The 20,674-nt window shown below is 46.4% G+C and overlaps 5 protein-coding genes across 8 annotated transcripts in view; 2 read left to right on the top strand and 3 right to left on the bottom strand.

The window, feature by feature from the left end:
• KIAA0753 (KIAA0753 ortholog) overlaps positions 1 to 3,646 on the bottom strand; it is a 60,517-nt gene extending 56,871 nt beyond the window's left edge. The window contains exon 1 of one of the 4 annotated variants that reach the window (XM_068531622.1): positions 3,555 to 3,646. The gene's annotated coding sequence lies outside the window, so the exon portion shown is untranslated. Of the gene's footprint in view, positions 1 to 2,640; positions 2,662 to 2,786; positions 2,850 to 3,307; positions 3,498 to 3,554 lie in introns of those variants that run through there. The other 3 variants (XM_068531621.1, XM_068531623.1, XM_068531625.1) reach the window with 3 other exon arrangements.
• Positions 26 to 3,101, bottom strand: LOC137755457 (collagen alpha-1(I) chain). The gene is given in 2 exon segments (XM_068531619.1): positions 26 to 149; positions 151 to 3,101. Coding segments are annotated over 2 exon segments (2,961 nt in total). The 5' UTR covers positions 2,988 to 3,101.
• Positions 3,647 to 3,674: 28 nt separating the features above from the next.
• TXNDC17 (thioredoxin domain containing 17) lies at positions 3,675 to 5,865 on the top strand. Its single transcript, XM_068531632.1, is given in 5 exon segments — positions 3,675 to 3,716; positions 3,719 to 3,899; positions 4,450 to 4,531; positions 4,963 to 5,038; positions 5,676 to 5,865. Coding segments are annotated over 5 exon segments (435 nt in total). The 5' UTR covers positions 3,675 to 3,689; the 3' UTR covers positions 5,745 to 5,865.
• Positions 5,866 to 6,090: 225 nt separating this feature from the next.
• MED31 (mediator complex subunit 31) lies at positions 6,091 to 13,589 on the bottom strand. The gene is made up of 4 exons (XM_068531633.1): positions 13,476 to 13,589; positions 12,504 to 12,581; positions 11,920 to 12,016; positions 6,091 to 7,353 (listed from the first exon to the last, which is right to left on the bottom strand). Exons 1-4 carry the CDS (start codon positions 13,501 to 13,503, stop codon positions 7,161 to 7,163), a joined length of 396 nt encoding a protein of 131 aa, XP_068387734.1. The 5' UTR covers positions 13,504 to 13,589; the 3' UTR covers positions 6,091 to 7,160.
• Positions 13,590 to 13,965: 376 nt separating this feature from the next.
• On the top strand, positions 13,966 to 14,343 carry C20H17orf100 (chromosome 20 C17orf100 homolog). The gene is given in 1 exon segment (XM_068530601.1): positions 13,966 to 14,343. A coding segment is annotated over 1 exon segment (378 nt).
• Positions 14,344 to 20,674: the final 6,331 nt, after the last annotated feature.

Raw genomic sequence — 20,674 nt, 5'->3', positions numbered from 1 at the left:
TCCCCCAACTTGTTCCCTATATATACTACTGGAATGCACCCCTCAATCTGTCCTCCCCCTCACAATTTTCTCCCAAATTGTTCCCCCTCCCTCTGATTCTAGACCCTCCTGCAGCCTGTCTCCTCCCACCCTGCTGTGCATGATCTCTCGTGGCCAACGCCTGTCTCCTCCCTTGAAAACGGAGGCACTTCCTCGGCTTCATTCACCCCCGCAGCCGTGCCTGTCCTGGACACCCCTGGCACGTTCTCAGAGTCCGGTTCTTCCCCCGCAGACCTTGGGCAGCTCCATAACCTGGTCCCATGCCCACAGGTGTAAGACACCCACCCCGGCAGCCCCAGGACACTTCTACCTCCTGTCTCGCGCCCTGGAGCCCCGGGGCCCTCTGCGGACGGCCTCCTCCCCGTCGTGAGGCCGGAGACAGCCGCACTGGGTTCTTCTCCTGCAGACCCAGTCACCCACACTGCGGCAGGCCGGCGCCCCGCCGTGGGAACTCCTACAGCTGCAAGCACCCCCAAAGACAGAGGTACCCTCACAGCCCCAGGGATGGCTCCGTCGGCTCTCCTTCTCCATAGGCCTGCAACGCCTTCAGAGTCAGTGTCCCCGTCCGCAGGTCCTGAAGCCCTGACAGCAGTGGGCACCTCAGTCGCCTGTCCCCTTCCCCATACCCCTAAGCCATCCCCAGAGCTGGCATCACCCACCAGCGGCCCAGGGGCCACAGCAGCTGTGGACACCCCTGCAGTCAGAGGTACTCCTGCAGTCTGTCCCCTCCCTGGCAAGCGTGAGAAACCCCCAGAGCCAGTCTCCACCCCCAGGGGACCAGGTACCCGAGGAGCCGTGGGCACCTCAGCAGCCACAGGAACCCCAGCACTCTGTCTCTTTCCCCATGATCCTGGGGAAGCCTCACAACCAGTATCCTCTCCCACAGACCACAGCTCCTGGGGAGCCATAGGTACCCCTGAAGCCAAGGGTATCCTGGCAGTACGAACCTCTCCCCACAGGTTCAAGTCATCCCTGGAGCCGCCTTCCTGACACACAGAGCCAGGCACCCACACAGCGGCAGGCACCCTGGCAGGTACGCTTCCAGACCCAGAGGTACACACAGCTGTGGGCGCCCCTGCTGGAGCACTCCTGTGCTTGGTCACACCTGCTGCCTCTGGCGACCCCACTGCCTCAGAGAGCCCCGCGGCCTGTCTTCTCATGCAGAGACATGAGGCATCCCCACAGACAGCCTCCTGATCCACAGACCCGGGTCCCCCTAAAGCTGCAGGCACCGGAGCCTCTGGCCCCCCCAGAGCCCGCCTCCTTTCCCACAGACTCAAGACATTCCCACCGCAGGTCTCCTCCCTGACAGCCCCCGGCACTGCATCAGCCGGGGGCACCCCCAGAGCCTGCTGCCTAGCCCACAGGCCTGTAACACCACCGCCGCTAGTCCGTTCTCCCACGGCTCCCGCTACCACCGGAGCCTGGGACACCCTCACAGGCTGTTCCATTCCCCACGGACCCCGGACACTCCCACAGCCTGTCTCTGGCCCCAGAGCCCTAGGTACTCCCATAGGCTGTCCTATGTCCCACAGGCCTGGAGCGCCCCCAGGACCTGCCTCCTGCTCATCAGGACCAGACACCTCTGCAGGCTGTGCAGCTTCCCGGGACCCGGAGTCGCCCCCAGAGCCTGTCTCCACCCACACAGCCTGCCCCCTCTCCCCAAATCCTGGCTCACCCCGACATCTCGTTCCCGCTCCAATCGCACAAGGCATCCCTATGGGCTGTCCGGTGCCCCGCAGGCCAGGGAGAAGCCCGGCGTCTGTCTCCTCCACGGCTTGTCTCCTCCGCCACGCGGCTGGGGCACCCACAAAGGGAGTTTCCTCCCGCGCAGCTCTGGGCACCCCTGCGGTCCACCCCCTTCCCCCTAAGCCTGGGGTATCCCCAAAGACAGGCACCTGCGCTGCCTGCTCCCTCCCCCGCAGACCTAGAGCAGCCCCGCAGCCGGGCTCTCCCTCCACAGCTCTAGGTACCTCCACAGCCTCAGGCCACCCCACAGTGGCCCCGGGAACCCCCCCAGTCGGCCCTTTTCCCCAAGAGCCCAGGGCAACCCCATAGCCTATCCCCTCCACGGGCCCAGGCACCGCCACGGCTTGTCTTCTCCCCCACTGGTGTGGGGCAATCCCAGAACTTGCCTCCAGAGTCCCAGGCACAGCCACAGGTGGCATCCTCACAGCCTGGCCCTGCCCACACAAACCTGAGGCCCTCTCACAGCTTGCCCCTAGGTCCGGAGCTATGGCTACTCCTGCGGCCCGGGGGACTGTCCTGGCCTGTCCTTTCACCCACGGTCCGGTGAGACCACCACGGCTGGTCTCTACCCATGAAGCCCGTCCAGGAACCCCCCTTTCAACCGGCCCTTCTCCTGCAGGCACGGGATGGAGCTCGACTCTGCTTCCTTCCCCACATCCTGAAGCTGCCCTCATAGCCTGCACCTTCAACCACAGTTCCAGAATGCTCTCATGCCCCGTAGATCCCGGACAACCTCTCTCACAGCCCCGGGGGTTCCTATAAGACGTCTCCTCCTCCTCCCCAGTGCCAGTCACCCACACAGAGCCAACAGGCCCCACCACCTGGGGTTCCCCCACTGCCCCGTTCACCCACACAGTCCCAAGGTCCCTTGCAGCCTCCATCGAGCCTGCCGTGCCAGGTGTCCCCCCAGCCTCGTTCGCCCCGGCGGCCTGGGCTGTTCCCGCTGCAGGTCTTCTCCCCCATGGCCGCCGACAGTCCTGCAGCCTTTCCGCACTCACACAGCGCGTCCCCCGAACCGAGGACCTCGCCCGGCGCCTCCCTCCACGGCCTCGGGACGTCCCTGCACCCCGTCTCTTCTCCCACGGCCGCCGGACTCCGCGCCCGGACCTGCTGGGCCCCACGCAGCAGCCCGGCGTCTCCGCCGCTAGCTCGCCCCCGCGCAGCCCCGGCAAGACCCCTGGGCCAGCCGCCCCACTCATCGCTCCAGGACGACTCCCGCCTTCCCAGCGCAGCCCCGGGGCACTTTCTGTCTCAGCACCGGCTCCCAGGGCGGCTCCACGCACGCACTCACACACTCAGCTCCAGCCCTCGGAGCCTTCCTCCCTCCCAACCCCCTACCCCCGCCCAGTCCCGGACGCCCGCCCCCCGGTCCCGGGGCCCCACTAAAGCCTCGGCAGGAGAAAAGGTAATTAGGCCCGACGAGCGGCAGGATCTAAGCTCGGTCAAAGTCTCCTCTCCCGCAGATCCATGACTCCTAACGCGGCTTCCCACAATCCCCCCAGCTCCGGCCAGAGCCCACCTGGTCTGGGGCGCGGCGCGCCTACCAGAAAGCGGGCTGGGGGCCGCAACTAGGCCTCGCTTCCGGCCGCTCGCCCAGTCGCCATGGCAACGGGCGCAGGGCGGCTTGGGAGCCGTTAAGGCTCCGGAGCCACCTAAGGGTTCAGGGGCTGCGTGGCGGCAGGTTTTGCAGCCACTGCACATGGGGCTGGGGCCGGGACCAGACAGGGGCAGAAGCCGGGGTTTCGGGGTGCAGCCAGCACAGAGACCTGAGAAGAGAACAGAATGACGGTGCGGAGGAGTTCTGGCCGTCAGAGGCTCCCGTAGCACTTCAGAGCCAGGCTGGCTCCCTCAAGCCCTGCCCAGCTCCCCGCCCACCCGGAAATAGCTTCGCCCCACCCCGCATGGAGCTCCTCCCAGCGGCGGCCGAACCCAAGACACCTCTAGCTTTCCGAGGCACGCTTTCCCGATGGCCCGCTACGAAGAGGTAAGCGTGTACGGCTACGAGGAGTTCACGCAGGCGGTGGAGCAGCACAGTGGCAAGACTATTTTCGCCTACTTTTCTGGTTCTAAGGACGCCGAAGGCAAAAGCTGGTGCCCCGACTGCGTGCAGGGTGAGGCCGGGATTCGGGGGCTGCAGCCCAGAGGAAGTGGCAGGAAGGCCGAGGCTATGGCCAGAGAGTGGGGTGGAGAGGAAGCAGAGGGTCTTGAGGAGGGCGATCTGAGCTCTCATCTTGCCTTTTCCTACCCTGTTTCCGACTCCTGCTATTAAGTCCTTCCCGCCCCGCCAAGAGTGCTCTTCTACCATTCGACCCGGGTAATCTTGGAATCTAGTCCATTAGAACTTTTCACTTCTCCAATGTGATTAGTGTCTTACAGGAGACGTGAATTGGTCTCCTTATGATGTCAGCAAATATTTGTCTTTCATTGTTCTGGGCGCTGTGGCCTGGGGACAAATCAGGACTGAGAGTGGGTCCTTACCCTTAAAGTGGCTCTCAAAAATCAGAAAAAAACACGTGACTTCTGTTAATCTCCTCAGTTAACTGCAGGATAAAGTCTGAGTACTTACCAAGACTGAGGGGAGAGGAGGGGAGGGGAGAGGGACGCTGTTCATCAGTGCCTGATTGTAAAGTTGGTAATTATTTCTATCAACTTTTTAAAAAGCTGAACCGGTCGTCCGAGAGGGGCTGAAGCATGTTGGTGAAGGATGTGTGTTCATCTACTGCCAAGTAGGAGAAAAACCTTAGTAAGTGGCAATGTGTACTCTATTTCCCAGACATGCACTAGACTCTTGCAAATTTAGGCGGGAAGGGTCTTGTGATTCAGGTTCCGAGTTCTAAGGTACAGTCGGATAAGTCAAGCAACTAGAAGATATTAAATACGAATTAAAAATTCGAATGTTCAGCCATTTGTATTAGGTAAGGGTAATTCAATAATTTGGCCTGATGTTAGTTCAGAGCTTAATTGTCTTTATATTTATTTTATATCTTAGTATATATTCACTTCAATGAAAACTTTGCACAGGAGAATATATGTCGTAGACGTCAAGGTTTTTAAAATGTTTACAATGAAAACAGTGTTTACTGAAAGACTGAAAGTGGGAATGTATCAAATACCAAGCAGAATGTAAGAAACCAAGTAAATATTTTTCATGATCACTTTCTCCTTCTGAAATAGTTGGAAAGATCCAAATAATGACTTCAGGAAAAAGTTGAAATTAACTGCAGTGCCTACACTACTTAAATATGGAACAGTGAGTATCTTTCTTTAACTGTGTTGGGGATACAGTTCACCCTATCAAAACTCTTAACTTGTTCTGGATTCAAATTTGAAAAGATCTTGACATTTCATCCCAAGTATCACCTTGCTCTTCAGAATGTATTCAAAATACACATGGCTGTCCATCCCTATGGCCTATCCCAATAAGTCATTAATAATGCAAATATTAGGGTTTTTTTCATGCCTTTTAAAAGCCATTCTTATTTTAAAATTCTGTAAGCACTGTTGAAGAAAGCTGGTTAACATACAATTCCTTAAAACAGTGGTATCAGTAGTTGTTTTCGACTTAATCCATAATTCTGGATGAAAAGAAAGGGCATGTCCTCTAGTTTAGTCATGGCCCTGGGATCCTAAATTACAGAGTTAAAGGGAAGGGCTGACGCTGGGCTTCCTGTCTCCTGTTTTAGTCCACGGAGCCAAGTATTTTAATGACTCGCCTTAAGGTAAATATCTTAACTATTTCATAAAGCTTGTTACAACTAGTTAATAGTTTCTGAATAGCATAATTTCTCTGTTCCAAGACTTGTGTCATTCAAGGTAGAACAACTCATTCCCCTCCTAAGAACATTTTTGTAGCTGTGGGTTAAGATATGACTGTTGTTCTCTTACAGCCTCAAAAACTGGTAGAATCTGAGTGTCTTCAGGCCAACCTCGTGGAGATGTTGTTCTCTGAAGATTAAGATTTGATGATGGCAATTGTGTCTTTACTTCCTGATTTGCTCTAGTATAAAAGAATGTGCATACTTGCTTTGAATTCATGTTAGCAATAAGTAAATAAATAAATGATGATGTAAAAAAATTGGTACATGTCTAAACAATAGAGAGTGCTATTAAAATGCTCATGAACCCTCAACTTGCTTTAATATATGGGTATTTTTAAGCTACCATAGGTAAAATAAGTCTTCAGGAGTGGCAGTAATAGCACAAAGGAAGCTATTATTGGAGATGACAGAAATACCTAAAAGCCCCTAATAGTGCAGTAGACAGCTTCCAAATCTCTAAAGGAGTTAGGATCTTTTACCTTAAATTCCACGAATTTACAAAGAACTGTTATTCCTAAAACAGCTTCTTTGGCTTTAGAATGTAGAACTTAACCTAACCACTGAAGAGAAGCACAGCACATCTAATCCAGCCTCTGCTTAATGCTGGCAGTTTTGTTACAGCTGTCTGAATATGCCTCACTACTTGGGATGAGGCGGGTGGCAGAGAGGTCAGAGACCATATAACCTCGTGATGGGAAGGACTCCAGCCTGTGAGTCAGTCTCACTGATTATCACTTAATAGCTGTGTAACCATTAACCTGTTTAAACCTCAGTTTCCTCCTTTATGAACATGGATCGTTCTGAGGATAAAATGAGAATGCAACTAAGCGCTTAACATTGTGCCTGGTTTGTGGTATCTGCCAAATAAAGGTCAGCTTTCCCAAATGAGCACAAGTGTTCGAGGCTCCTCACCTTTGTTCTAGTCTTAAGGTCAAGAGTCCAATTAGTAGTTAACCACCAATCTTCTCCCTGCCATTACCAGGTCAGTGACATACCAATGATTCTTCCTTAAAACTCACTTGGAAAGCAACTGGTGATACAGGTATGTCTCCTGCCCTGCAGAATTTAAGAACCTTTATGCGGTTCCTGCTGTCTGATGTAAAGAGGTCACTTACTCCACACCTCTCGCTCTGTAGATGAAGGGGGCAGGATAGCTGATCTGAGGGACAGCAAGGTTCCAGGAGACAGACTTGTCCCAGGCCCCACTGTACATGAAAACAGAGCTCGGCTTAGAGTTTGGGATATTCGGCGGCCCTCCCCTTCCCTCGCCCCCCACTGCCTTAAATTGGTCTGAAACACCTAACATTTCGATTCTTACTCAGCTGACTGTGTTAAATACTAATAAAAGCTTACGAATCCACAGGGAAATCAAAGTAGAACAATTCTGGTTTAACAGAAATCATCTATTAACAAGAAAAAGTTAGTTCAATTAAAGAGCACACTAACGGTTCTCGGTGCTACCACGATAAAGGTACACAGGAAGAGTCTTTTTTTGTCGTCACTGCACAAAAGCAATAGGTACACGTCTTAAGAGCCTGGTCCGGATCCAGCCGTTCACTTTCCCGATGCGTTGCTGTGCTGCTGCTGCTCCGCCAGGGCTTGCTGGAGGCGCATGCGCTTCCGAGAATAGTGCTGCCAGTGCAGAATTTGCTGCTCGTCAATAAATTTCGCACACTGAGCATTCACCAGCTCCTTACGGAAGTGTTCGTACTGGAGCAGTTCTAACATGTGTAAACACTGAGGGTACCTGGGGTTAAGTCTGTAAGTTAGTGATCGACATAACGTAATAATACCACGCTCTAGTTCAGTTACTCACCTAAAAACGATCTTGCAGCCTACCATTTCTGTAACATTAATTTAGTATACTTTGGTAGTACAGTTCTTTTTTTTTCCTGCTTATGCATCAAAAGTCAACTGGTAAACGGAGTCAACATTGGGGGACAAAGCATGCTATTCTCTTCTGGTGGTTTCCAAGGTGAGGAACACGAACACTTTTTATTTAAGTAATTAATTGTGTGTTTAATTAATACCTACTGGTTTTCCATAAACAATGATAAGACAACTTTTATTTTAAAACTGAGTCAATCTCAGAAAGAACTAAGCACAAATACTGTATTCTAGTTTTCCATAGGGATATAACAATTCTGAAATTAAGTACATATACTCTAAGGTTGAGCAAATACGTAAGTAAATATGCTGTAGATAGAAAGCCAAATTTCTGGCTCTCAGAAAAAGAGTTTCAGATAAGGAAGGGGGAAGGCTAGAATGAATCCTGTTACTGAGTTGGAATTGAAAACAGTATGAACTCATGGCTTTGAATATATATATATATATATATATATATACACATACACACACAGATATAGAAATAGGTATTTATATACACACACAATTTCTAGCTTTGTGTGTTGAGAGGGCCTAGAAGCAATGACACCAATGCGCACACTGAGTGCCCAGATCATGGGTTTTATATAGAATTATCCAAGGTTGGTTGGAGACATGGCTGATTCTAAGGCTAACAGAGGGAAAGTACAAGATGAGCCTGGAATATTATGTAGTGCCAGAAAGAAAAATGCTCAAAAAATTATAGGGATATGTCAAAAGTACTCAGGAGCCAATGTGAAGGGGCTCCCACTGGCTATATCTGGGATCAAGAAGATACATAATTATAACCCACAAGATAAAGAATCCAAGAGTCCATGTTGATGTAACTTTTTTAAGTGAATAAATAAATCAGGAACAAGGAAATGTTCCTTCCTTACAACTGAATACCAACTAATAAATGAATAAATAAATCAGGAACAAGGAAATGTTCCTTCCTTACAACTGAATACCGACTAATAAATGAATAAAGAATGATGAAATTAGAAAATCACCACAGTAAAAACTGTTTCAAGCAAGTATCTTCCATAGATGCTAAAGTTAGGTAAAAGAATGAAATATGAAACGATATTTACATAGTCTCAAAGTATTCCCTCACAAAATACGTATTAAATACAAAAGGAAAAATAGTAACTTGATACAGAGAAAAGTGGCAGCCACCACCTCAACCAAGTGGTCAAAATTAATATCACCCATAGAGGGACAAATTGACATCCTATGACTCCTGATATACCAAGAAGGATATAAGATTACTTCTGTGTCACACTTACGGGGGGAAAAAAAAAAAGAAGACTGATGAACTCAGATTAATGGAGACTAAGACATGACAACAAAATGCAGCATCTGAGCCTAGACTGGACACTGCCCCAGACACAGGACATTAGTGAGACAGCTGGCAAAATGTGAATGAGGTCTGCTGGTTAGATAACAAGATCAGATGATATATCAATGTTAATGTTCTGATTCTGATCACTGTACTATGATTATGTAAGAGGTTTGCATTTAGAATATCTGGGGGAAGAATATACAGGAATTCTTCTTACTGTTTTTCCATTTGTTTTTAAGTAAAACTATTTCAAATAGAAAAGACATAAAATTTAAATGAGTCAGTTAAAAAACAGTAAGTCTTACAGGGAGTACACAGATAGAGCCAAAATTGTACAAGTGGTATACAAATGACTAAAGTTTGGGGACAGTACACTACAGCAGTGCCTCTCAAATTTTAATGCACACATGAATCACTTCTTAAAATGCAGACTCTGATTCAGGAAGTCTGGGGTGGAGCCTGAGGACTGCATTTCTAACAAGCTCCCAAGTGATACCAATGTTGCTGGTCTGAGGACCACATTGAGTAGCAGGGCCCTACACCACGTTGTCCTTATTACACATTTGCTTCCTATACTCCAAAGATACATAGTTGCTTGTAATTGTCAGCAGCTAAGCCTGGAAAGCCCTACTCACACCTAACCTGGCTATTTCCTTTTCATGAGGACATTGTTGGTAGTTAAAAAGACCTAGGTTTGAAACCAGCTCTGCCATTCTCCAGCTGGGTAGCCTCAAACAAAGTACTTAAACTCCCTTAAGGTTTAGTTTCTTCAACTGTAAAATAAGTTAATGTGACGACCAAGAGAATGCTCTTCAAGTAGCATTTAGTCAGTAACTGGAACTTAGACACACAGCGACCATTTATCAGACTTGTAGAGACAATGCTCAGAATACATTATATGACAAAATAAGGAATTATAAATATGTTAATAGGCTACAATTATAGCATTAACCAACAAGATGAAATAGAAGAGGTACAAAAGGAAAGTTTTGCAATTAGATTTTTTAAAAATAAATAAGAAATAAATGGAGAACTAAACTAATAGCATTGATGAAAATAAGAACTGAAAGATTTTAGTTGACATAAAGCTCCCAGCAAGTCAACAATATGAATCCTTGCCCCCTCATTCCCTGCCCCCACAAAAAAGGTAATGTAAACTTAAGTTGAACAAATAGAAGTATAATGTCCATATGAAGAGAAAAAAGCTATTTGGTCCACCGTACCCTGACATCTGAAGGCCTGTGTTTAGCTCTTGGCTGAAAAACATAAGGCATAAGTGCAAAATATCCAAAGGTGGGCACATGAGAAACGGCTGAAGGTAGGTGAGAAAAAAAGATGTAAGAGATAAATTATAGTTGCAAGTCGTGGCTATTAGTAAAATAGTGGAAACTGTCTAGAAGAGGCAGCTGCTCCTCTGCTCTAGCCAGTGGTTGACCTGGGAGAACAAAGACCTGGGGTTACCAGATCTTCCAGAATTTTAAAGAGTAGCTAGAAATCTGGATTAAAATATGAAACTTTCTAATCTTCAAATGTTGGCAACTATTAAACGATAACCTTGCAGAAATGAAATGGGGGTTAATTTGCAACCTCTCTTGAATTTAAATATCTGAATGGCTGTTCCTCAAGAGGGCATAGATTGGTTCTGGATTAATTCAGGGACAAAACTCAACATGGGTTGAAGTTACATGGAGGTATATCATATTATAATACAAGGAAGAACTTTCTAGCATCTAGCTAACAATGGAATTGGTTGCCCCTGAATGGAGTAGTATGTGCTCACTGGAAACCTCCAGCCAGCATGTAGATGACCATCTCAGCAATGTTGTGGGTGAAACTGAACTTGATGGTGTCTAGGGCTCATTGTCCAACACTGAGTCTCTAAGTCTACATACATACAACATGTTGCAATCTAATAAAAAAAGTCTTTTCTCTGGATTATTAAATGAATAAGTGGTTCTTTATAAAGGGCCAGTAAGGGTGCCAAGGGTCCTGCAAGCTACAGGAGGATGTGGGCTTCGCACATCCTCCTTGTTATAAGACACAGATCAGAAAAGTGGGAGTACAAGTTTGAAACATTTTCCTCTCAAACTTGTGTTTGTTTAGGAAAAAAAAAGACTAAAAGTTTCACCATTGCTTTTTGACTACCTAGTTAAGACAAAGCACAGGTGGGAATTCACGGTTTATTTTTTACCATTAAAAAGGAATACGTTCAGGGACTTCCCTGGCAGTCCAGTGGTTAAGACTCCGCGCTCCCAATGCACGGGGCCCGGGTTCAATCCCTGGTCAGGGAACTAGATCCCGCATGCCGCAACTAAGACCTGGCGCAGCCAAATAAATCAATAAATATTTTTTTTAAAAAATGTAAGCTATAGCACTACTGCAAATTAGCAGAATTAAAAAAAAAAAAGGTATAAGTTCTTGATTATAGTATGCTCCTTGCAATTCATAAGCCTTAAAACGAAAGCATCTATTGCACAACTTAAATAATAAATACATATATTTATTATGTAAAATATATAAAATAAAATAAGCAGCTACTAAGACTCGGGTAAGGCTACCTCCTCTAGAAAACCTTCCTTACAAGTAAGTACCCCTTTCTATGGTCTTTCACGTTCAGGCTATGGCTATGTCATTCCATATATAGACTGTGGGTTCCTTGGGGTCAGAAATCCAGTGAGATGAAGTGAGTGGTATAAGATAAGGTCAGACAAGACAGGGCTAGATTATATAGGTCTTTAGCTCAAGAAAAGAGATTAGATTTTCTTCTGCATGCAATGAGAAGCAACTGAAGAGTTCTAATGGAATGCTTTGATTTATATTTTTAAGATACCAAGTTGGCTTCTGTGTAGAAAATGGTTCTGCTTTGTTTGGCCTGGGGGTGGGGGATGGTGGGGAGAAAGCAGGGATACTGGTGAGTATATTACTGAAATAATCCAAGTAAAGTTAGAGATCAGTGTGTCTCGTGTTAAAATGGAGACAACTAAAAGAAGTGCAGAGATTCAAAATATATTTTTTCCAATGTGAAACTAAGAAGTCTATTAAATATCAGTGCTTTGGAGTATAATACAGTACACACATATTTAGGACTATAAAAATTAAACTTACTTTAGATACTTGGCATATTCTGGTTCTTTCCAGTAAAGCAAGTACTTAAGATAATTAACAAAAGCTTTGTCTTTGAAGTAACCTCTTTGGGCAAGAACTGAAAGGCATAAAAAAAAAAAAAAAATACACCTGTAGAGCAAATCAATCCTTGGACTACTGATTTGTGACTCCTAACATAAAAGTAAAGAATTTACTTACATAACATCCCCACCACCAACACTCGTTGAATTCACGACAGAAGTCCCAGTTTGCTCAATTATATATATACCAATATAAGTGTAGCGATAATTCTGTTCAATTGAGAATGTACAAAAGTAGATACTAAAGTCATCCCTCAAATCCACAGGGGACTGGTTCTAAGAGACCCCACAGACACCAAAACCCACAGATGCTCAAGTCTCATATAAAATAACATAGCGCAATGACAATGACAGTATTGTCACCCTCCGAATGGGAAGATTCAACCAACTGCAGCTGAATCCGAGGATACAAAGGGCCAACTATGAATTGGAACTATGAATTGCAACTCTTCTATCAGAAATTATAAATAGCTACTCAATTCAATGAGGTTCTCAACAACTTACAATTAAGGTAATTTGGGTTGGCTAAACACTGCACAAATTCCAACTCCAGCTGAAACCGAAGTCGATTTCCAGCATCATCTAGGAGAGAAGATAGCAAAAATCATCCAAAATAAACGTCACCATATACAATACTGATTTGTAGAAAGAAAACAGCAGTAAAGAAACCTGACTAATGATGAGATACGTTTCTACATAAAGAAGGGCATGTGAATGTTTTCCTAAACTGGGCGAGGGAGGAGAAAAACCTTCCTTAGAAGTCTAAGGAAAGCAAAGCCCTGATTAAAAGGAATGTTTAATCAGGAATGAATGAATTCTCTAATGTTAAAGACAAGTTATCAAAGAAAACAGAATCACACACGGGGCAGAACATTTATCACTCGTGAGCCACTATGTTGGGATTTTAACATTTTAACATTGACCACTGTTGCGGTAAGTTGCGGTAACTGTGCCTTGCCTTACTTTAATAATGCGTTAGAAGTTGTTAAGTTATTAAGCTAAGCAAAAATAAAGCAAACGCTAAACCTATCAAGAAAAGTTCAGAATGCAAGCTGAAAGAGACCACGGCGAGTACGCAAGATCAGGGAACGCGTGCTTCGGTGAGACGCGTCAGTGGCAAAATAATACACGAGTTTGTCGACGATATTTTAAACTTATGCAAGCTCATTTAAGACCCAGAAAACAAATCGAGGAAGCGGTTTATGATCCAAAATCTCTCCTTTAGCCTCGCCGGAAGCCGGTGGGGTCGGTGTCTGAATAACAAGTGAGGAGAAAGGATATACCAACAAAACAAACTCTGAAAAGGCCAAACTACCTTCGCCCTTCCAGACGCTAGAAGAGCCCTAGCCCCTCCCAGTCCGAACAATCACCTTGCGGGGAGTTAGGCCTGGAAGGCGAACCCGGGGAAGCGGGAGCAGGTGTCTGGGCCCAGGATAGTTCTATTTGCCAAAACGCACGGCTCGGAGCGCCACTCACCTGTCTCCATAGCGACGGGTGCTGCCATCACCAGCAAAGAAGCTATGCAGCCAGCTGGCCGACACCGCGAACGCCGGGAGTGGCGGGGGAGGTGCCGGAAGCCGCGGCTCCCCCTTCCTGCCGCGGTGCAGTGTGGGATGCGGGAGGCGGGCAGAGACTCGCGCGGGGGCGGGCGGCTCCGCCCATCCCAGGCCCGGCCCGGCCCGGCCCGGCCCGGCCCCGCCTCCCCCCGCGCGGGCTCCTGACAGGCTAGGGGGCGATGCGGGGGCTGACCTATCGCGGGGCCTAACCCAGGGCTTCAGAGGGGCCGTTACCAGCCCCCGCCAGGATCACTGTTCCTGCACGTCCCTGTGTCGTGGGACCCTCGGGTACCGCTGTGCCTGCGTCACAGTGCCATGTGATGTCACTCCTCACCGTGTGACGTAATCCGTCGAGGAGCGTGGGGCAATGGGGCCTCGCGAGGCCTGCTTGGCTCCGTTACCCCTGTAAGATGGCCTCACCCCTTGGGGGAAAGTCCTCTCCGCCCCGGGCGGAGTCCGCCCGCTACGAGGAGGCGGCGACGGTCCGCGTGGAGACCTCGTCCCACCGCGTGGAGACGTCCTCCCGTCAGGTGCGGAGGTCTTCCCGGCAGGTGGAGACTACGCAGCGCCGCAGCTAGGGGCGCTCCGTCTCCCTCTCTGGGAAACGGCTCCCTCGTGTCTTCGAGGTGTCATACCAGCACGTGGAAACCGCCTCGCAGCGCACGGAGACGGCCTCCCGCCGCGTCAGGGCCTCGTCTCTGCGGGTGGAGACGTCTCTGCACCGCGTGGAGAGCCCGCCGCGGCGGGAGCAGCCGGCCGCTCGCCAAAATGTCCAAAAGGCCCGATGAAATGCTTCCTTCCTCGGGGTCACGAGAGGGCCATGGCCCTTGGCCAGGGCAGAATTGCCTCCAGTTCGCAGCCAGCCTGCTGCCAGGTGGACCGATCATCTTTGGTTTCCTGGAAACCGACCACAAATCAATTTAAGAAAGAGCCAAGTTGCGGTTTCGGGACTCAGCCAACATTCATTGACACTGCTGCTCCCTGGACCATCCTTTCCTGCCTTTCACCCAGTAAACTATTTTAACTTGAAGGCAGCACAAAAAGTTTTCGGGCCCTAGATATTGTATATATTGAGATGATGGACAAAGAGGCTGTTTGAACCTCTGAGGCAGGTGAGTTTTGGATTCTTAGCCCCTGAACGACCTTTGCTGCTTCAAATTTAGGGACAGAGCAAACTGAAGTCATGACCAGTGGAATGATTATATGCCTGCAGCAAACCTGAGGGGCAAGGAACAGACTTTCCTTAATTAATTAGTTGGCCTGTGTTTATGTTTCAAAATTGTTATTTTCTTTATGCCAAGCCCTTGTGCATGGTAGCCCGAGCCATACACATTTTAACATAGGTCAAATGTAGTTCAAAGTGAAACTACATCAACAGCCAGGAATAATCTTAGAAAGGAAACCTGACCTGTGATTTGAGGAGGTACAGGGGAGGAATATTTATTGAGCACCTACTCTGTGCCAGGTGTTATTTTAGCATTTGGGCTGTAGCAGTGAACAAGGCAAACAGGGTCCTGGCTCTTGGGGAGCTTACACTCTAGTGAAAAGGCAGACAACAAATGACAATAGAAAGTTTTCTATTGTGATTAGCACTATGAAGGAAATAAACAGGTAATGTGATAGAGAATGTAAGGGGGTTCTTTAGGTGGGATGGTCAGGGAAGGCCTTGCTGATTAGGCAGCATTTGATCTGGGACTTGTATAGTGAACAATGAGTCATGCAAAGGTCTGGGGAAAGTGCATTTTAGGTAGAGGAATCAGCCAAGTCCAAGGGGTGAAGGGGAGCAAGCTTGGGCTCTTCAAGGAGCAGAAAAAAGACCAGTGTGGCTGGAGCCTAGGGAGGGAGAGCGTTGTATGGAAGAGAGGATGTTAGAGAAGCAGGCAGTGGCCAGTTCATAGAGGGTCTTGAAAGCCACAATAAGGAGCTTGGGTTTTATTCTAAGGTCAATGGGAAGACGCTGGAGGGTTTTCAGCAGGGGAGTGACATGATGCATTTTACATTTAAAAAATATCCTGGTTCCTGTGTGTAGGATTAGGACAGTGGTTCTCAGGGGTGATTTTTATCCCCCAAGGGACAGTTGGCAATGTTTAAAGACTTTTTTTAGTTTGTCACAATGGAGGGGGGGGCAGTTGCTACTGGCATCTAGTGAGTGGAGACCAGTGCCCAAGACAGCCCCCCTCCCCCAAGCAAAGGGAACTACGTTTGGACTAACACACTTAGTCCAAAATGTCAATAGTGTGAGGTTGAGAAACCCTGATGTGTAGGGGACCAGAGAGGAAACAGGAACTAGTTAGGAAGCTAATAGCGTGGTCCAGTAAGAGATGATAGTGGCTCATACTAGGGTGGCAGAAGTGGAACTAGAGAAAAGAGCACAGATTAGGTATGTGTTCTGGAAGCGGAGCTGACATGACTGATGGATATGGAAGGTGAGGGAAAGAGAAATAGAAGAATCAAGGATGACTTCTAAGTTTTGACTTGAGCAGTTTGGTGTATGGTGGTGCCATTTACTAGGCTGAGAAATACTAGGGGAGGATCGGTTTAGGAGGAAAAATCAGTTCCATTTTGGCCGTATTGAGTTTCAGATGCCTATCAAATACCCAAATGGAGTTGACTGCAAGCGGCTGGCTGCCGTGAGAAAGGTGAGGACTGGAAATATAAAATATAGGGTCGTCAGTCCATAGATGGTATTTAAAGCCAGGGGACTGAGTGACAATCATCTGCCAGTCTGTCTCACTCATTTTATGCCCATGAATGGATTAGAGCTCTTGTTCATCAGGGAGCACCAGCTGGCTAAACACCTCTCCCCCCTCTCACCCCCACAGGGTCTGGCTTGACCTAACTTGTCCTTGCCTGTAGCCCTTTGGTAGCCACCAATAAGGGAGAAAGTTGCACTAAAATGTGAGGCAAATGCTTCTGAAAACTTGACTTTCACTGGCAACGTTACACTGCTCCTGGGAAGAGGGTTCTTAAAGGTTCAGAAGTTAAATTTTTTCGGGGGTTTTGGGGGGGGTGTTTTGGAGGTTGTTGCATGGATATCAGTGTCCCAGGTTCTCACGGGATGGCTGAACAACTGAACTGATGTATAACAGTGGTTCTCGACTGGTGGCAGTTTTCCCCGCAGGGGACACTTAGCAATGTGTGGAGGCATTGTTGTCACAACTGTGGGGGTTGGATGCCACAGGCATCTAGTGGGTGGAGAGCAGGGATGCCACTACACATCCTACAACGCGCAGGGTCGTCCCGCCACCCCATCCCCGACGACAAAGAATCACTTGGCCCAAAATGTCTATAGTACCAACAGTGAAAAACTCCGAAGATTCTAGCAGTTTGGAAAGCTAGAGCATGGTCCATTGGGGGAAGCACCCCACTTCATGACAGGTTTGCTATGGGAAAAGGTTTAGAGGTAGTGGTCTCTGTCAAATGTCAGGGCAGGAACTGTCGGAGGGGAGACATATGTGGCTTTTCGAGGAGACCTTACATCCCTGCTTTCAACCATGTATGATATTTATCCCAGGAGGAAAGGCGGTCCCATCTAGCAAGATGTAAAGACCTTGATTTTGTGGGGCCTCCTTGTGAGGTAGGGTACTCGCTGTTGGCAGGCACTGTGCTCAGTCAGTACCACGTTACCTCATTTAATCACGGGAGTGCGCTGGGCCTCCCAGGCGGATAGGGGCTCAGGCCAGGGGAACGTTAGAAACTCCGAGAGGCTACCCTAATGCTTCTGCCTCATAAAACTTCTGCTGTAGACTAACAGTTAGACTTCGGAATTTTAGTCTTTGGTGAGCTTACTCATTCTTCTTAATGTGACAGACTGCTTGCATTATATACACTCTCAAGTGTTTTTTAAGTGAACAAAGTAGTTACTTTTCTTTAACAATGTTCCTTATCAATGTTTTTATTACAAAAGCGATAGGTGCTTAATGTAACAAATTAAATAATTCAAGATGTGTAAAGAAAAATTTAGTAATTTGTCCGTTTCCATTTCCATCCTCTGGAAATAATTCATGTCAGCAACTTGGTGTATAGCCTTCTAGACCTTTCTGCATTAAGTGCTCCTAACCCCCTTCTTAGTCATACCTGGAAAAATGGTTGGAAGGTTACTGTGAAAAAGCCAAAGACTTGGTTTCTAGATGATTGATTCTCTTGGAAGGATATAGGATTCTGGTAGCTCTTTCTTTTTGTTACACTTGTTTCGTAAGAAGGGTTTTTACCTAGGTTTCTTCCTCCCAGTTTCATTTACTCATATTTCCAAACTGAAATCCAAAGGGATATACACAGAGCAAGAAAGTGTCAAAAAAGACAAGAGACATGAAAAAAAAGGATGTGACAAGATACTTGTCACATATACTGTATATCAGATTCCACAGCTTTAAAATGATCCTGTATGTTAAAGGAGCTTATATCTGTCATAATTTTTAAGGTACCTGCTGCATATTGTTAAGTGTGTGCTACCCATACTGTGTGTCATCGTCCTTCCCACTTTGTCTTGGAAGCTCCAAAGGAGCACAGGTGCTTTTGTATCTGTGACATGGTATACAATCGCTAGCCCAACGTGTGTGCAATGAAGAACGAAGAGCCTTGCTGTCCCTCTATTCCCAGCCAAGAAGGCGTCGCATGGCTCCATCTACTAATCCGTTAGACTTACTGATCTAGGTAGTAGCTGTGACCTGCCTTCAGTTGTTGCCAGCCAGGTTAGTTTGGAAAAACTAAGTACCTGTCAGCACCTGTCATTCTCATAATCCATTCATTTATATGTAAGCTGAGGGCAGCTTACAAAGTTCAGCATATGTATTTTCTGTCAGCTGTGTTGAAAATACTTGAAAGAATTCTGTTACTAGAACACTCTTTCCCCAGATCACATGAGCCATGGAAAGAATCAGGAGCCCAACCAGCAAGGTATTTGTGTCAAGGGTCCATCTAGATCTCCCAGGATTCCGGTTCCTCCATTCTTACCGCTGCTCCCATCCCAGCATAGCTGGTACTTGACCCAGCCTCTAGGGGGTTCCACAAGCTGTTAGGCTGGAGAAACCGTTCACCGTTTAAAACACCTTTTTTCCGAACGGTTTATCTTCATGGTACAGATGGAAAAACTGAAGTCCATAGAAGCCAAAAGTAATTTGGCCAGGAGCAGAGGTGCTAGCAACCACTTTTGACTGCCTCCTAGGATGGTTTCTTTTGATAGCCAAATGAAGGTAGGTCTAGTGTCCTTAAATTTAATTTACAATGAGCATAGTGGATCATACTAAAAATAGAAAAGGACGAGAGACAGAAGTAACATTTATACGGAATTCTACAGAGCACTCATTCCTGTGAGACTCCAAAAACATTATTATTTTGAAGCTCTGTTATTAAGTGCAGAAACATTTAGCATCATCATGGCTTCTTGATAAATTGGCCCCTTTATCATTGTGAAATAACCTTATCTCTGGTAATGTTCTTTGCTCTGAAATCTATTTGATAGTAATATAGCTGCTCTAGCTTTCTTTTGATTATTGTTAAGATGGTGCATCTTTTTCCAACCTATTTATGTCTTTTTATTTAAAGTAGATTTGTCGTTAGTATTATAGTTGGATCTTGGTTGGTTTTTTTTTTTAATCCTAGTAATTTCTGCCTTTTACTTGGGAAGTTTAGACAATTTATATTTTCTGTAATTATTGACGTGGCTGGGTTTAAATCTACCATCTAGCTGTTTGTTTTATATTTGTTCTCTCTGGTCTTTGTTCCCTTTTTTCCTTTTTTTTTTTAAGACTGATTTAGTACTTTTAATTATTCCATTTTATCTCCTTTGTGGGCTTACTCACTCTTTTCATTTTAGTAGTTTCATGAGGGTTTATATATACATTTTTTGACTTTTCATATTCTACCTTAACATGATATTATACTCCTTGACCCATAGTATAAGAATCTTACAAGAGTATACTTCTGTTTTTCTTGACTCTTTTGCTATTGTTGTCATACAGTTTACTTATACATGTTACAAATCCCACAGTACATTGTTAGCATATTTGCTTTAAACAGTCGATTGTCTTTTTTTTTTTAATTTTTTACAGTAGGTCCTTGTTGGTTATCTATTTTAAATATTCAGTTGATTGTCTTTTGAAGAATTTTAAGTGATAACTTTTAAAAGCTCTACTCACATAGTTAGCAGTTTTGATGCTCTCCACTCCTTTGTATAGATCCAGGTTTCCATCTGGTAGCATGTTCCTTCTGCTTAAAGGACTTCCTTAATCATTGCTTCTAGTGCAGCTTTGCTGGTGATGAATTCTTTTAGTTTTTATATGTCCAATAAAGTCTTGATTTTGCCCTCCTTTTTGAAATATATTTTGAAAATCATCAATGTAGTCTAATCCGTTTGTTTTACTTAATAAGGAAACTGAGGCACAGAGTGAGAACATCTTGCCAGTCACATGGCACTTAGCCTACCTGCAGTGGCACTACCCCCACCGGTCTCTCAGAATAGCAAAGATTTTGCCACTGGAAACTCATTCATTTAGTTGTCAGTGGCCTGTCCACATTACCCTTTAAAGATACCAGGAGAAAGGGCTAAAGTAATTACATTGCTCTTTAGTGTGTCTTCTTTGATCAGATTCCTTTACCACATCCAGAGCCACTTCATCCATTAGGCGTGGCAGGCTATAACCCTAGGGGTTGTGAACTTTGTAAGGGCCTGCCAAAACGGTTGAAGCTTGAAAAATTCATTGACTTCAAAATACAAGAAGAAGAAAATAGCAAAATTGAAATTAATACGTGCCAGTGTGCGCACATTGTAATATATGTGATAGGATACGGATCAGGACCTCCAAAAATAAGAATATCTAAGACCCAGGTCTTAAAATGGTTCTGCCAAGGTAACTATAAACTGATACCTGGATTCTGGTGAGATGACAGGGTAGGGCCTCTCTCCAAAAGTGATAAGACTGATAAGACTTTGGCCAGGGGCAGCCTAGAGATCTCAAGTTTCCTTTATTTTCTTTCTTCCCTCCTTTGACCAGACTGACCTTCCCACTGACTGAAAAACTAGACCTCGGATAAGTGAATTCACCCCTCTGGGCCTCACTGCCCCCACTGAAAATGAGATGTTTGGACCAATCTTTAGATCTGTGATTCCCAAAGTGAGGA

Source organism: Eschrichtius robustus, chromosome 20 (assembly GCF_028021215.1).
Source record: "Eschrichtius robustus isolate mEscRob2 chromosome 20, mEscRob2.pri, whole genome shotgun sequence".
NCBI lineage: Eukaryota > Metazoa > Chordata > Mammalia > Artiodactyla > Eschrichtiidae > Eschrichtius > Eschrichtius robustus.
Note: the sequence above shows the minus strand (reverse complement) of the source record. Positions and strands in the feature narration are given on the sequence as shown.